At 41.0% G+C, this 18313-nt stretch overlaps 1 protein-coding gene across 1 annotated transcript in view; it reads right to left on the bottom strand.

Annotated features, from left to right (window-relative positions):
- The window catches only part of col27a1a (collagen, type XXVII, alpha 1a), an 81081-nt gene extending 63470 nt beyond the window's left edge, over positions 1 to 17611 (bottom strand). The window contains exons 1-6 of the mRNA XM_034311275.2: positions 17247 to 17611; positions 12793 to 12863; positions 6950 to 8835; positions 3838 to 3891; positions 1537 to 1590; positions 923 to 976 (exon numbers count right to left, since the gene is read on the bottom strand). Coding sequence (XP_034167166.2) covers positions 923 to 976; positions 1537 to 1590; positions 3838 to 3891; positions 6950 to 8835; positions 12793 to 12863; positions 17247 to 17299 — 2172 coding nt within the window. The 5' untranslated portion in view covers positions 17300 to 17611. The remainder of the gene's footprint in view (positions 1 to 922; positions 977 to 1536; positions 1591 to 3837; positions 3892 to 6949; positions 8836 to 12792; positions 12864 to 17246) is intronic.
- Positions 17612 to 18313: the final 702 nt, after the last annotated feature.

Below are 18313 nucleotides of genomic sequence, written 5' to 3'. Positions count from 1 at the left end.
GCATCGGACAGAGGGCTGGGGGCCGTTTTGTACCAGGTGGTGGAGGGAGAGGAGCGCCCCATGCTGTACATCAGCCGGAAACTCTCAGTGAGGGAGATCAAGTACAGCACCATCAAGAAGGAGTGTCTGGCCATCAAGTGGGTGGTCCTCCCCCTCTAATACTACCTGCTAGGGCACCCTTTCATCCTGTGTTCCAATCATGCCCCGCTCCAATGGCTCCACTGCATAAAGGATGAAAACGCATGGATCACTCATTCGTATCTGGCACTTCAAAAATTCAAATTTGAGTCACGCAGTGGGGGTTTGTGGTGGCGAAGGCGTGGTCGAGCGTCAGCTGTGGATGGAGAGGAGGCCGATTGAACCGGCAGGTAATGCGTGATGATTCTCCCTTGTCCCTTATTAGCCCAAGTTTACTTTTGTGTGTCTGTTTGTGCTTTCAGGGACTCCCATAACAAGCCAGAGAGAGAGATCTGAGCAGCACTGCACCATATATATATATGTACACAGTAAAATAAAATCACTGAAAAGTGAAAGTAGAAGAATAAAGAGCCCCTTTTGAGTTGTTGCAAGCCTGCCTCCTGTTTCCTCATTTACCTCCAAACCAAAAGGGAATTGTAAGCACCTACCTTAAAGAAAACTAGGAAGCATGTGTATGTGTTCCTGTGTATACATAATAGATTTTTGGCTATGCCTACACAATGAGATTCAACCCCAAATTAGTCAAATTTGATTTAGCCCTCACATTCAAGCCTTCACTGAAAAAGACCATTACTTCTTTAAGCTCCTTTAAACAAAAATAAACTCTGCAACAGTCACCATTACAAAGACATTTCTGATTATTTTATTGTTGCTAGGTTGTGGGACTTCCCAATATCTTAGAAGAGTGTGAATAAAGGGCAATGTAGGGGCGTTCTTCACTCACTTTCTCTCCTTTAGGGGCTATTCCAGGTGAAAGACCAGGGTCACCCTTCTTCCCCTGGAAAAAGAGGCACAAAAAGTGTAAAAGACAGACAGTGACATAGGGGCTGAGAGGTTTTCAGGGATTGAGGTGTATAATAGGTATTGTAAACTCTGACACATTGTGACTATCAAACCGTCTGTGAAAGCATGCCTTTGTGTGTCTTTGTGTTTGTATGTTTTGTTTACTTAATCATTTGTAACATAAGTAGATTTGTTGCCTTTAATGGAGACAGGAAAAATATAAATATAGAGAACCACATCCCGACTGTTAGCACATGCACCCTGCTATGCACCCCCTTTTTTATCAAGTTTAATCCATTCCATTTTCATAATTATAAACAGGGATATTTGGTCCCCACAAAGTCCCCAGAAAGAATACATTCCTACACACATGAACCAACCTTAATTTGGAACTGCACTAATCTAGGCTTTCAATCCCAATACAAAGCGCATGAACAACAAGATAGAGTTAAAGAGGAGTTGACTAAAAGAATAGATAAAAAGGAAATAGAAAGAAAGATGATGAGAGAGAGAGAGAGAGAGAGAGAGAGAGAGAGAGTGAGAGAGTATGCATACCTTTAAACCTGGGGGACCTGGTCTTCCTGGATTACCGTGTGGCCCGGGTGGTCCCTGCAACACAAATCATCATAGTGAAAGTAGCAAGAGGTACAAGCACAAACATAAACAGATTTTCTGTTTATGTCCAAGTCAGAAGCTAGGTCAAAACACTGAAACCAATGACATTTGTCCTAGTGATCCTGTATGTCCTCCCTGGTTCCAGAGCTCAAACAAGAGGTCAAGGTCAGTGATGGGAACTGACTATGACAGAAAGATCTTAAACATGCCAAACTGTGTGACTTTGAAAGTGTGTGCACTTCACAAAATCTTCACTTAGACAAGGCTCCTTTCAAACTCTAATGGCATACGCCCAAATACAAACACGCACATAGGCGACACACATATACACACAAACAAACCAACACACGCACACACACACTCACACACACACACACATATACACAAGACACGCAGACAGGATGACACAGCCTAATATGACCCCTGGTCTCGACACATGGGTATATGAGTTCACGTTAGTAACAGTTGCTAATGAAACACATCACACCCACATGTGTCTTAGCCAAAGGTCAAGGGTGAGACCCTGAACTGTGTGTTTGTGTGTATGCTTGCCTGTAGTGGTCAAACACTGAAATGGGTGTTCTTTGATGTTTTCTTTCTCATTCTCTGTCTCATAATCATCTCGCATAATTACAATAATTTAATGGCAATATAATGAATATTCTGTTTTATGATATACACACACGTAAGTATGCACACTGCACATTTTGCATACTGCAGTTTCTACTGTACTCTACTTTGGATATGAATTACTCAGCAGTCTGATACTTTTCACTACTGGGGGTGAGAATCATTCAGACTCACCACAGAGCTTATGGGCTACAAAATGTCTGTAAAATCAGGAGAAAGTAGACAGTGAACTCCATGTTGCCACTTCACATATGTCTGCAAGTAACACTCCTCTAGCATGCATCAAAGGTAGACATAGCATGAGTCAAAATTTAAAGGTGCCTCTTGACCTGCGTTCAAGTATGCTTACGCAATTACTTCCTTTACCCAGTGGGCTAACCTGATTTTAGACAGCAGAGCCCTTTATGGTGCTCCCCAAAGCACACAAACACCTGGTCAGTGTTGTGCCAACTGGCAGTTGCTTCCACATAGCACTTGAATGATGGACAGCAAAAAAAAGCTGTCTTAAGCAAAAGCCACTTTATATCTGCATCTTCCATTCGTATTTATGGCAAGTTATGCAAACATCTTAGCACCAAGGCCAAGTCCTGATGTGGGACCACTGTTTATGTGTAAAGGTTGGAAACATTCCTCACCTTTAAGATTTTTTTTTTCTCAAATATTTTATGTTCTCCCAGGCAAAATCTATCAATCTGCCACTTCAACTTTTAGGGTAAATCCAGAAAGAGATGCTTCAAGGTGATTCTACAAAAACCTTGCAAGATGAGGGGTTAATTCCCAGTGTTTTGCACATTAGTGAGAAAACTTTGACTCACCTAAATACATTCAGTGAGTATGCACAATCACAAGAATGTGTCTGACCCTTTGCAAACTTGCCAGTATCTTGGGGTCGCTCCCTGGGGCCAGACCCATAATTTCAAGGAGAATGGTCTGCTGTGCCACAGTGACCCATTCATCTGGGACAGTAGGGGGCAGGGAGGACTCATCAGTAACATAAAAAAAAACAGTCAGTAGGCTATGAACGACACCGGTTGGGTTGCATAGTCTGTTGGATGTGTTGCAGTGTCAACCATAACAGTCACAGCTGTAGATTTGGCCAGTTGTCTGTCTGTTGTCTGTCTGTCTAGGGCAGACTAGACAGACTAGGGCAAGTGTCACACCTTTTGCGAACACCCTATGTGCTAAAGCTAACAAAAGGGAAGGCCTCTGACCTGGTAAATCTCTCTGTGTATATAGAAGTGGAGGAATCACCTATACTCCACACCTATTGCAATGTGGAAGTATGCATCCTTCAGATATATGGTCACAAACCAACTGTGTTCATTCACCATGTGTAGCCTATGGAACGGTTGTCATTTTAAGATGATGTCTCTCAGATCCAAAATTTTGCTTCCTTCTTTTGGAATGAAGGAATTAACACACAGTAAAAATGTGTGACATTTTATGGGATGCTATTTTATAAACATGCTATATTATGTATGCTATATTTTATAAACCTTTTTTTTTTTACACCCAACTTTTTACACACAGCTTTTCCTGTTTATACCTGGGGCAAGGTCTTTGTCACACACAAACATATACACACAAACAAACAAACACACTCATACACACCTGTGGTCCCCTTTTTCCTGGTGCTCCTGGTTTTCCTGGTGGTCCCTGAATTCCCTAAAAAAGAGAAGTGCCAGGAGTTATACTTCTACATACATCTACCAAAATATACAACTCACACGCACACACAAATGTCTTTATTCACTCCTCCTACAGCTCACTAAAAGTACAGCTCAGTGTTTAGAAACTAAAAATATGGAGGAAACAGGAAGTTATTAGAATTAATTTCCTTTTCCTGATAATGGGGTGAAATGTGTGTGTGTGCGTGTGTGTGTAGCCCATTGTTGTATCAGTATCTATCAGCCCACTGACTCACATACACTTCAAAATATTTGGTAATATTGCAGCAAATAATGGATTAAAACCAAATCTACTACAGTCAAAATCTAATTTAAAAAGAAGCGACATTTCATTTTCTGTGTTTCCAAATAAATTGACCTTAATAATGAAGTTTAGATTTGTTCACACGTGGATTAAAAAAAAAAGTGTAAATATGACTTTTTATTAACTAAAAGAAAGTCATAATTGATCAAATTCTCTCTCTCTCTCTCTCTCTCTCTCTCTCTCTCTCTCTCTGTGCCCCCCCCCCCCCCCCCCCCCCACCCCCCACCACCACATACAATGCCACGTGGCGATGGATGAAAGGGCTCTATTGACGAAAGTTCTTGAGGGTGGGGGCTTGTGTGTGTATTTATGTAAAGAATCTCTAAGGGTTACAGCTATGCATCTACAGATGGGAGACAGTGGCTTTTTCACCAGAGGTTTATTCTCTGTCACACAGGCACACACACACACCTCAGTGTCCACCACTGTGGGAACACTTTTCCTTCTTAAAGTGCCCAGTCTGCACTGTGATGCTCAAAGCTCCTCTGCTTCCACAGTGTGTAGGATGTGTGTGTATGTGTGTGTGTGTTTGTGTTGTATAGAGTGGGGTTATGTGTTATTACCAAAGAATAGGTTTAATGAGAGGGTCTTATGTCCATTAAGTGCATTTTCTGTTTGGACACGTAATTTCTTTTAGGGCAGGTGTACACTGTATAGTGTGTGTGTGTGTGTGTGTGTGTGTGTAAATAAGAGGGTGTCCAAGGTGTGTCAGCAGGGTAAGTTAGAATTAGAGTGTGTGTGATTAAGGTGGATAATGGTGCACTTCAGCTAATAAACTGGTAATAACAAAGGAGTCACATTACATACACACGCACACACAGACCCACTCCTGGTAATGTCTGGTAATTTTACCCTTATAATTGCAGTGACTGAAACACACACACACATACACACACACGTCACCAGGTCTGTCATTTTGTAAACCGTTTAGCTCAGCATATCTTTAGTGAATGCAGGGATGCGGCAGCTTTGGGGCCTTCTAGTTTGTTTCCAAATATAAGAGAATCGGTGCTTGTGTGTGATTGCATCACATGAAATGTTTACTGCTGACCTTTCATTAAAAATGATACATGATTTGCAAGACTGTAGGATGTGCATACATGGATGTATGCATGTCTAAGGGTGTGCATGCAAATTTATTTTCCTTATACCTGTAGTACATAAACACACATGGTTCAAGCTGGACTGTCTATATTTCACCAAATTATATAGACAGTTATATTATTTTATATATTATTATATATTATATAAATTATATAGAGGATTTCAAACATACAGCCACTGTCCACTTTAATAGGAACACCTGTACCCCTGCTCATTTATGCAGTTATACAATCAGCAAATCATGTGGCAGCAGCACAATGCATAAAATCATGCAGATACAGGTCAAGAGCTTCAATTAATTTTCACATCAAACATCAGAATGAAGAAACATGTGATCTCTGTGACTTTGATTGTGGCATGGTTGTTGGTAACAGATGGGGTGGTTTGAGTATTTCAGAAATGGCTGATCTTCTGGGAATTTCACACACAACAGTCTCTAGAGCTTAAATAGAATGGTGCGAAAAACAAACAACATTGAGTCAGCGACAGTTCTGTGGTTGGAAACGCCTTGCTGATAAGTGAGGTCAGAGGAAAATAGCCAGATTGGTTCAGGCTGCAAGGAAGGATGCAGTAACTCAAATGATCACTCTTTACAACCCTGGTGAGCAGATAAGCATCTCAGCATGCACAAAACATTGAACATTGAGGTGGATGTGCTACAACAGCAGAAGAACAAATTGGGTTCCACACCTGTTAGCCAAGACCAGGAATCTGACGCTATCATGGGCACAGGCTCACCCAAACTAGACAGTTGAAGATTAGAAAACAAAAAGTCACCTGGTCTTTTTCCAGTCTTCAACTGTCCAGTTTCCGTGAGCCTGTGCCCATGATAGCCTCAGATTTTTGGTCTTGGCTGACAGGATTGAAACCTGATGTGGTCTTCTGCTGTTGTAGCCCATCTACCTGAGGTTTGATGTGTTGTGCGTTCTGAGATGCTTTTTTGCTCAACATGGTTGTAAAGAGTGCTCATTTGTGTAAACTCCAGAGACTGTTGTGTGTGAAAATCCCAGGAGATCGGCAGTATCTGAAATATTCAAACCAGCCCATCTGGTACCAACAACCATGCCATGATCAAAGTCACTGAGATCACACTTTTTTCCCATTCTGATGTTTGCTGTGAACATTAACCGAAGCTCTTGACCTGTATCTGCATGATTTTATGTATTGCGCTGTTGCCACATGATTGGCTGATTAGATAACTGCCTGAATGTGCAGGTGTACAGGTGTTCCTAATAAAGTGGACACTGAGTGTATACTAGACATGTGCCACTAAGTATATATACACAATATGCCATGATATTCATGACACAAGAAACTTTTATCATGGATGTTTAAAATACTACAGGTTGACTTGCATTCCATTTAGGACAAGACTGCATAATTAGACAGCATTTAGGGGCAACATTCCATTTATCCTTTTTTACAAAGGCAGTCCCATTATTCGGATATGAAAGTATTAAAAACATGGGGGACAGACCTGATAAACCATCTACATTGACCAAGCTATTTTTTTTTTCATAATGTGGTACTTTTGTGTTACAAAATTGCACTGTTACAGGAAAAAGTACACAAGTTCCAGCAATTAATATAATACAGTATTGCATATCAAACTAATCTGGGGTCTTACCACAGGCCCAGGTTCTCCCTTTTGCCCTGGTGGTCCAATTGGAGAAGCAAACAGTCCTAGATCCAGATCCCAGCCCTGAAGTCCATCAGCAGGCAGAACTGTCCCTGTCTCTGGGGCCAACGTGGTAACATGTACCACTGAGCTTTTGGTAGGTTTTACTGGAGGCATCTTTGAAACAACAGGGATGACAGGTGTGGTCCTGGGCATGGGGGGCATGTGTCTGGGTGTCTGTTGGGTGCTGCTTGGGATCTTTGTAGTTGGCAAAGGGCTTAGTTTCTTGGCGGTAGTTGGAATCTTGTTGGATAAAGATATTGATAAGTTTAATTGGCGGTTAATGGAACTGACAGTAGAGGTCACTGGAGTGTGTGTGAGGGTAGTTGGGATTTTTTTAAATGGAGGTTTAGAAGGGGAGGATTTGGGAAGAGACCCTTTTGGAATTGTGGGTTTGATGGCTATAGATTTTGCAGTTGTTGGTTTAGAGGGCTTCACTAGTGCTGATTTGGAAGCTATATGTTTTGAATTGGTGGGTTTTGATATGAGTATGGGTTTTATGCTAGCAGATTTTGATACACCATTGGGTTTTGAGTTAGAATGTTTTGACACACTAGTGGGTTTTGAACTGTTAAGTTTTGACACACTAGTGGGTTTTGAACTGTTAAGTTTTGACACACTAGTGGGTTTTGAACTGTTAAGTTTTGACACACTAGTGGGTTTTGAGCTGTTAAGTTTTGATGCACTGGTGGGTTTTAAGCTGTTATGTTTTGATGCACTGGTGGGTTTTAAGCTGAAGCCTTTTGAGATGCGTGTGTGTTTTGAGCTGTTGGGATTTGATACATTAATGGGATTTGAGACAGTAGGTTTTGGACTGGCAAACATGTGTAATGGTTTTGAAGTAATAGTTTTAGTTTGAGCTTTTTCTGTTGTGTGTCTGATCCCTGTCTGTTTGGTGGCAGTGATGGATTTTCCCAACATGGGCTTGGAGGCTGTGGGTTTGGGGCTTTTCTGAGGCAGCGCTTTGTGTGCCCTGAAAGTTGGTGCAGGTGTGGTGGTGTTCACGTTTCTATGGAATGGTGGCGGGTCAAGTCCTATCTGAGCTGGGGGCACTTGAGGAGTCGCTGTGGCTCGAGACCCTCCAGAATCATGGCTGGCTCTGACTCTAGGTGTAACAGAGCCATTCAGGAGTGTCCAGGGAATTAGAGTGGGCATCACTGCAAGGGTATGATTAGATGTGGATGACTGCACCATTGTGGAGGGTAAAGGCAGCAGGGGAGAGGGTGGTGCTGGCCGGTAGGTGTCATTTTCTCTGCACTGCTTGCGAATGGCTTTGCAGTAGTTAACCTGTCCTGCGGGTACCACATCGAACTGGCACACTGCACCCTCAAAGGGTTCAATGCCAGGTAGGAGGGCACTGCTTCCGCCCAGTCGGAAGGTGCTGCGGGGGTCCAGGTGAAATGGTGGGAGTAGTGGAAACTCTTGGGTTGTTCCACTGCTGCCATTGTCACAAGCAGGCAGCAGGGTGGCTGTCTGGCCAGCAAGCACAAGGGCCAGGTGGTGCCAGCGGCCATCATGAAGGTGATATGGAAAGCGAACTGAGTTGCCAGGCCCAGCGTGGAGTGTAAGGTCATCTGGTGACACCTGCAAGCCTAACTGGAGGCGTGAGCCAGAGAAAACAGAGAAAAGGAAGGCAGAGTTGGCACGATGTGAGCGAATGCTTAGCACGAGTGTGGTGTTCCAGGAGAAAGGCTGTGGGAATATGGTGCGTGTGGCAGCAGTGACACGTGCCCGTGCTGTGAGGATGATGCTGGAGCGGAGTGGGATGACACCAAATGGGACAGAGCGAGAACCCTGCTCAAGGCGAAGAGCCAAACGCTGCAATACATCCACATCTGCAACATAGATTTACATAAATGCCCATTAATACACGCAAATATGCAATGACACAAATGCACACAGATATGCCCATTCACACAGAGACACATTTATGCACAACTGTACATACATATGAACATAATATGGCTTCAGAATTATTGGCACCTTGATAAAGATGGGTTTATGAAAAAAATGAAAATTGAAAATATGACAGAAATCTAACCTTTGGAGAAAAAAAAACCTTATCAAAATATTTTTTAACAAAACCACTCCTGGGCATACTAATGAATAACATGTAACTGAAGCACATTCCCATTTAATATTTTACTGTTTTCATAGGAGTGACTTCCTGTTTCAGTTGGCACAGAGGCTAAATTCCTTTTGACATCCATCAACATGGGGAAGAGTAGAGAATACATAAATGAAAGCAGACAAAAGTGTGTTGACATTCATAAATCAGACAATGTCTATAAAAATTAGCTACCTTTCTGAAAATGCCCATATCCATTGTTAGGGTAATCAATGTGATATTTAAAACAACTAGAGCTGTAATCAACCTGCCTGAAAGAGGACAAAGTGTATTTTGCCCTGGCACAGTGGAGAAGAAAAAAATTCTCCATGGATCATGGTTGGAGATTTGCAGAAGGTTTTTGGGGTCACCAAGTCTCCATATCCACCTCCATGCCAAAAAAAACTGTTTGGGAGGTATGCCAGAAAAAGACCTTTTGCTTCATCTAACTACAAACATAAGTGTCAGGGTTTTGCCACATGTTACCGGAAGTTAGAATGGATCTGGGTTCTGTGGTCTGACGAGACCAAAATAGAGCTTTGTGACAACCTACACTCAAGGTGGGTTAGGCGTAAAAATAGGGATGGTTACACAGAAAAGAACCCCACCCCCACTGTTAAGTATAGGGGAGGATTTATGGTGCTGTTGGGTTGTTTTTTTCCTCTAAAGGCCCTCAGAACCTTGTTAGAATACATGGCACAAAGGACCCCATGATGTATCATTACATTACATTTACAGCATTTGGCAGACACCCTTATCCTGACTTACATTTATATAACTTTATACAACTGAGCAGTTGAAGGCCTTGCTCAAGCATAGCTTGGCAATACTGGGATTTGAACTCACAATCTTCTGATTGGTAGCCCAATAGTTTAATAATTGTGCTACCATTGCCTATGCACCATTGGATTTTAAATGAAAATCTGGCTGCCTCAGCCAAGAAGCTACAACTGGTTGGATCTTCCAGCAGCACAGTAATTCAAAAAAGATATCCAAATCCATAAAAATGGTTCAATGACCACAGAATTAAGCTTTGACTTGGCACTCTCAGTCCCCTGACCTGATGCCCACTGAAAACCTGTGGGGTAAGAGAACATAGGACCCTGGAGTTCTTGTCAAAAAAACACACAACATTAACAAAGGACATGGTATCAGAAACACCTTACGGTCGTTATGGTGCTTAAGGTCCATTTTCACTTACACTGTAAGAAGTACAGTATACAAACAGGCCTTCAACAAGTCGCTCTGGATAAGGGCGTCTGCCAAATGCCATAAATGTAAAATGTAAAAAACAATATTTCATACAAATCACTGCTTCTATAACAAGTAGAATTTGACAGCGTTGATGGAGATGTGCCCGCTGCCAACAAGTCTAGTCCTTCTTGTTACAAATTTGTAAGCCTGAAATACTGTCAAAGTGTATTCCAACAGGAAGAAATCTATTGAACTATTTAACTGATTAGATTTTGGAATTGATCCAGACAGCAGCAAGGTCACAGCAAAGGCAAACGTCTGAAACAGTTTTTTCAGACATTTGCCTTTGCTGTGACGTTGACGCTATCTGGATCAATTCCAAAATCTAATCAGTTCATCTGCTGGTTACAAATTCTGCAAACATTCAATCACTCATTCTTGAGATATTACACAAATGAGAATCTCAGACAGATGGACACACAGTTGGATGGAGGACAGGCGGACAACTTAAAAACATTTTAAGTTTTAAAACATAACGCCTAATTAATTAGCATAAAACCTAAAAAAAATACAGATAACTTTGTGAAACCTTAATAGTCGCTCATTTTATTACCCAATCAATTTAACTAACATAAATTAAATACTTGTTTTTTCTATACAAAAATATTCTGTGTATTTCTGCTGAATTGCTCTCATGCAATACTCTTGATATTTATGATCACTCTCTACTTGGTTTTCTACTGTTCTATATTGCTCTCTTTCACTCTCATTATCTTTCTCTCCTGTTACAGTATTGCCATTGTTGAAGCTACTGTTAGTGAGATCCAGAGCTCTGAATTACATCATAATCACATCAATGTGTGAATGGTGTACAGCACTAGGCCTCCTTATGCATGTGTGCATGGGGAGGGGTCTATGATCTTCTGGGAAAACATGATTTAAGACAGAGAGATGAATGAGTCAGCTTCAGTAAAGAGCATGTCTGAATATGTGTGTATCACTTTGCTATACAATGCCAGGAAACAGGCTGTGTGGAGAGAGTTAACAGGCCACAGCTGAAACGTGTGTGTGTCTTTGTGTGTGTGGGTGTGTGTGTGTCTGAATTTAGCAGAAACAGTGCTGGCTTCACCACAGAAACACACACATACACATACTTCCAAGATTTGGCCAGCTCTAAAACCACACAACTTCCCTATATGAGACGAGTGTGTGCTTCTGCCCCTAAAGTATCTAAAGCCCCTAAAGTGAAGCATTTGCCAGATGTAGCAATGCTTGTGTATGTGTGTGTGTGTGTGTGTGTGTGTGTGTGTGCGTGCGTGTGTGTGTGTATTTCCAGCAGACATGACATGAGCAGTCAGACTGCATGCACACACAGACACACACATACAAACAGAGAGAGAGAGAGAGAGAGAGAGGAAAAAACATTTCCTCAGATCTGTAAAGTTACAGAACATAATGGAAAGACTGCAGTAAGTGAAGTGAGGTCCTTGGGAACAGAGAGGAAAAACTGCTGTGTGTTGCTGTGGTATTGTATCTTGGTGTCCCAGGTGGTATCCAATGTCCTCACAAGGATAAGAATATCTGACTGTTTTGACCTTGTGGCGACATCTGGCTGGGCCCCATGAAGACCACTGCTTTTTTGTTTGTTTGTTTGTTTGTTTTGTGTATTAAGAAAAAAACTAAAAGGGCTAAGAGAGCTTTTGGTTACTGAGATTAAGGTTAATGTTAGGTTAAGGTGTAGGCATAGAAATAATTAACTGCATTAATAATTATGTCAATGGAACAACAGACAGTCCTCACAAGGATTGTAAGACAAATGTGTGTGTGTGTGTGTGTGTGTGTGTGCATGTTGATGGGTTGCAAGGTTTTATCACTAACCAAATGTTCCAGTGATGATAGGAATGTGACAATTTTGACCTTGTGGGGACATCTGTCTGGTCCTCATAAAGACAAATGATTTTTTTTTATACTTATATTTTTAAAAAACTTCAGAGCCAAATTTCATTTTAGTTTGGTTAGTTGTGGGAATTATTATTCAATCATTATTTTGTTACATTAATACTCAAGTTAATTGGAAAGCCTTACAAATATAGCAATACACTTTCTCACATCTATAAAGTTATAGAACATGATGGAAGGACTCCAGAAAGTGGGGATCTTGGGAAAAGATAGTAAAAACTGCTGAAATATGGAAGACTGTTGTGTTTGTGTGTGTGCACTGTAATCAAGAATATATAAATAACTGACCTGAACATGTACAGACAAATTGACTGAATTATAATCACAGGCTTTTAGAGACATATCCCCTGACCACATTCAGACACACACACACACACACATACACACACACAGTCATATATACAATGTAACTACGTGGTAAATGGTGGCTCAGTGGTGAAGGTGAAAGCTGCCACTGTTGGAGCTTGAGCCAAATGAGCCAAATGAGTAAAATCTAAAAAATAAATAAATAAATAAATAAATAAAAACCTACCTTCAGACAGCGCTTGTGTGAGTCCTGAAGAACAAGTGCAACACAGAAGAGTACACAGGAGTAGAGCTCTCCTAAACAAACAGACAGAAATATAAGTAATGAGAAAAAAATGATTAACACAACTTTCAGATCAACTTGGAACAGCTGGATTTAGACTAATTGTGTTTGTGTGTGTGTGTGTGTGTATAACAATGTGTAAGCTATTGAATATCTAAGGCTATGTTAACACCAGACATTTTTCCTTAACCATGAGCAATTTTTTTTTACATCTTACCATGCAGTAAGCAGCCACAAGATTATTAGGTTTTTAAAAAAGTTCTTGCACCAGATTTTCAAAAGTTTTTTCAAACCTTTAAAAAACTGCTTTTCAGGTGAAGGGCTTACAGTTACTGGGCATATCTTCTAACTTTTATCACAACACAGTTTCTGCTGTTTGGTAGACCTAACTATCTATCTAGTATGACTGAATCATTCTTTATATTTCTTAAATTATTTTCCTCATTAAACATATAGGAACAAAGGTTTAAACAGACATTGTATTACTATTCATCATTCTATTTGTGTGAATTTTTGCTTTTGACATGGAAAAAAGACACACACAGTGTGGTCATCTTTCTAATTGCTAAAGTCATGTGAACTCTGTTGTTAGCCACCTGGGAAATACGGATGACATAATCTTGCTGCAGGGGCTTACAATTTAGATAGCTCGCACGTAGCCATTAGGTCTACACACAATATAAAGCCAGATAAAACAATCAACATTTCTTTCAAACGTGTTAGTAAATTACTAAGATAAGACATGTTAGCATTGGCTACTACCCAAGCATCCACAGGTTCCATCTTATTGAGAAACATGAAAATTGTTTCATAATTTGTGAACTCAGAGCTGTCAGAAATGTTTTACTTCTGCACTGTTAAATACCACAAGACTGAGGTGTTTATGTGAAATCGTTGACTGCACACAAACACTACAATTTATAGATCCCAAGACCCCTACAGTGTTTGTGTCAGTGAGCATGTTTTTTTCTGACAGCTGTTTTATACATCATCTGCTGCCAGTAAGTAAGTGTGTGTGTGTGTGTGTGTGTGTGTGTGTGAACAAACGCACAAATACACACTCCCAGACTCCCTGAGGAGTGGCATACCTGTAACAGGAAGTAAAACGTCTGACCACAGAACTACTCAGTCTGCTCTTTGACCTCACACATACTAACTAACCACAAACAGACAAGCGAGAGACTGTGTGTGTGTGTGTGTCTGTCTGTCTGTCTGTGTAAGGAGGTAGACACATGCATGAACTGGAATGTAATGATATGTGACTCACACACTTATTGAATATCTCAGCAGCCTAGCTACCTGAGATACATATGACAAGAGTATGTGTGTGTGTGTGTGTGTGTGTGTGTGTGTGTGTGTGTGTGTGTGTGAGACCAGTAGAGGGCACTGATGCACAAAATCAACTTCATGTACATAAGTAGAGAGATGTGAATCCAGGAAATAAACTGAACAAAGAGAATCCCAACAGGAACCAAAAACACGACAGCCATTATACCATATTATACCACATTATACTACATTATACCACATTATACTACATTATACCATATTATACCACATTATACCATATTATACCACATTATACTACATTATACCACATTATACCATATTATACTACATTATACCACATTATACTCGAATCTGTCCAAAGGTGTTGATTAATATTCTATAAACTGACAGTATTGCTCACTGCAAAGAAATCACAGCTTAATATGCCCATTATAATATGTTATATGTTATTGTTTCTATAGTATTTCAGTTTTAAACTGGGACTTGTATGATCATATAGGCTAATCTATACCTAATATTGAACGGATCTTTAAACATTGTTGATATTCAACAAGGAAAAAACATAGAGAAGCTTTCTGTAAGAAGGCCTTTCTTTAACATTGATGGAAGGAGGCTCCAGTGTCAGCGCTTTAGAGAAACGTTGTTTCGTTTCACTACGTACTAACTGGCTGTATATGGTTGAAATGACAATAAACTCCACTTGGCTTGACTTGACTTATAACAGTCAGATGCAAAGCTGTTATGTTAGATTTTCTGAAAGGACAGCGGAGTTGGTCCTAATATGAAATCATTTGGATATCGCTGTGGTATAAATCAAATAAAACACTTCAGGAAGTACTGTTATAGGAAATTAAACAACTCTGGGGTGATATCCACCCTTGGCTGATTATTCACAATTTCTGTCGATAATTTTCTTATAAAAGAATGCCCCATTGTGTTTTATCCTTCTACCTGTACTTATACAAATACATTAACTGCATGCCAATAGGCAGTGAGAGCTATGATGGCTAACACTTCTAGTTTTCTAAACTAGTTTAGCTTGGAAACTTTTCTGAAAATGAAACCCTCAGCTGTATGGTTCTGCATTAAACAAAGAGAGAAGAACCCTCTGGGGTGTAAGATGGAATTTTGGACTGTTACACTCACCCTTCAGACCACATATTTAACTCTCAGAATAAAGTGTGTTCAGATAATAAGCCCCTGTGATCAGCACAGTTCAATGCGCCCCCTAGTGGACAACATCGACCATAGCAGGCCACAAACCACACTGGATTATACTTTAAATTCTGAAAAAATGACAAATCATCAGTCATCCATTTCATTCATTCATTCATTCATTTGTTCGTTTATGAAGAAACAACCCTGCTGAAAAAAAAACAAACCATCATAGAAAGTCTAATGGTTTCCACTACAATTATATTTACTAAGCATCATTAATGGTATCCACTAGACATAACATGGCATGGCAACAAATTACCAGTAGAGACCCACAGGGATCATTACAGTTGCCATTAAAACCAATACAATTCCCATTATAACCATTAAAACTATTACAAATTCTATGAGGGCTTCTACTCAACTTTTTTATTTTTTATTTTTTTTTGCCCAGTAGGGAACGTTCTTCTGGGTGGTTTTACAAAATTCATACTCAAATAACAGCCCGTTCAATTCCCAGATTTCTTCCTAAGTGTAATCCACAGGGCCTTAAATAACAGACCCAAGATCCCTCCTCCTCCTCCTATAGGCTATGCAGTAGGATAAATAGGTTATCAAATAATATATAAGCCTATCTGCATATAGCCTATGTATAGAGTGTCATTTGGCACTAAACAGGCGGATCATTACGCCGCATTCGCCCGCTTTCCGGCAGGCCACAGCGCGAGCGCGTGAAAGGCGGAAGCCGTGTTTATTTAGCAGCACATACACACACACACACACACACACACACACACGGTCATTCCAACAATGAACAAGACCCTCTTGAATAAGTGGAATCTAATGAATAAACCAGAGTCACCAACCTCATCAACAAACAAACAAACAAACAAACAAATAAAACTTCAACAGGAAAAAAAGTCTTCCCTAGGCCTATTTATAGTCCATCGTAATGACTTTATCAGACTTTATTTAAAAAATAAATAAAATTAAAAATTTAAAAAAAATAAATAAATAAAAAACAGCTACATCTGGGCTCGGTCCTAAATGGCATCCTAATAGCCTAGGTGTTAGTGCAAGGTGCGATACAATGGACTTCTTACACTCATATTTATCACACACACACTTACACACACATCTCTATCTCTCGGCTATCCATGTACACTTTCTTTTTTACATGAACTCTTTCAGGCTGTTGAAAAGTTTTTTACATGAACTTTTGTCCCTCAAGGGGAACCTTTAAAGGTTCTATGTAGAACCCTACAGCTGATAGGAAAGGAGCTAAAGGACAACATGTTTAACGTAAGAACCACAATTATACAAAAACACTTGAGGAACTCATGTAGGTTACAACTGAGCTACCTTTGCACCCTTTTTAGTGCACTACATCCGATTGGGCTCGAGCCTCGACTTGTTCGTCCGAGAGCCATTTCAGCTTCGGATCGTCGCCAACCTACACACAGGTAACTGCACTGCTCGAGTCCATAACACAACAGCCCATTCATACGGCACACACACACACACACACACACACACACACACACACACACACAATTTAAACTACCGGAGAGTGATACAAGGCAGCTCTCAGTGCACCGCACACACACACACACACAATTACACAATTTAAACTACCGGAGAGTGATATAAGGCAGCTCTCAGTGCACCGCACACACACACACACACACACACACAATTTAAAGTACCGGAGAGTGACACAAGGCAGCTCTCAGGGCACCGCACACACACACACACACACACACACACACACACACACACACACACAATTACACAATTTAAACTACCGGAGAGTGATATAAGGCAGCTCTCAGTGCACCGCACACACACACACACACACACACACAATTTAAAGTACCGGAGAGTGACACAAGGCAGCTCTCAGGGCACCGCGCGCGCTTACTTTGATAGTCCGTTATTTAAAGTCCACTTACTTTGCGTGGAGGTGAGAGGTACCGCGGTCTCTCCTTCGGGTCGCTAAATTCATTTGTATTCATTTGTCCTGCCAGTTCAGAGTCCTGATCCGTTAATGTGCCGTCACCAGCCGGTACCCGCTTGCGTATCGGTCGAAGGTGTTAAAAGGAAGAATCCCGGGGTCGCGCTCTAACCCCGCCAGAGAGCCAGCAAAAAGTAATCCGTTTGTGCAGCGCGGCTCCGCGAGCGCTTCTTCTCTCTCCTGTCGTCCCGCCGGCGCTCTGGACCAGGCATTTATGCGGGCAAGACGCACGCGCTCGCTTTCCAGATGGGCTTTTGGGGGCACGAGCGGACCGGCGTCGTCCCTCTTCTTTTTACACCCCCACCCCGCCCCCCTCACACACACACACACACACACACACACACACACACACACACACACACACACACACACCTCCATTAAAAAAAGGCTAACCGTGCAGAGACGCGCTCGCGGGATGGTGTCGGGTTTCGCTCCACTACACGCCTCCTCTTCATAAAGTTTTTTTTTCACTGAACATTCTCTCAATTATTATTATTATTATTATTATTATTATTATTATCGTTTTGCAATAACCCCGTGCACGCTTCAGTTTGAAAAATAAATATAATAATAAACTTGTACTAATAATGTCTAGAAACCTTGCTGCAAAAACCTATAATTTCGTTAAGTCCTCAAAATCGTATAGTGGAATCTTTCTTTTTTTTTAGAGTGAGCATTCATGGAAATAAAAAAGCAGAGCAATGCGTTTTAGAGGTTAAGTGCTGGAACTTGGAAGCACGCGCTCACCGTGCCTGATGACGAATGAACCTGATCTCATGAATAAGGTCGGAATTCTAAGGTACAATAGTGTACAATCACTTTCCCCAAGCCCAGCTCTAGCCTACATCTGAGTGACATTTTTATACGACTCGAGTCTTAGGACGTGCTGGATCATCATCAGTGCTGCTGAACTGAAATACCTGAATCCTACACAGGGGACCTCAGCAGGAGAATGTTAATAGCAGTCATTTGTAGGGTCTTTTCAAACCGATGCGTGACAAACTT

Source organism: Pangasianodon hypophthalmus, chromosome 15, assembly GCF_027358585.1.
Source record: "Pangasianodon hypophthalmus isolate fPanHyp1 chromosome 15, fPanHyp1.pri, whole genome shotgun sequence".
NCBI lineage: Eukaryota > Metazoa > Chordata > Actinopteri > Siluriformes > Pangasiidae > Pangasianodon > Pangasianodon hypophthalmus.
This window is presented reverse-complemented; position numbering and strand designations above follow the sequence as displayed.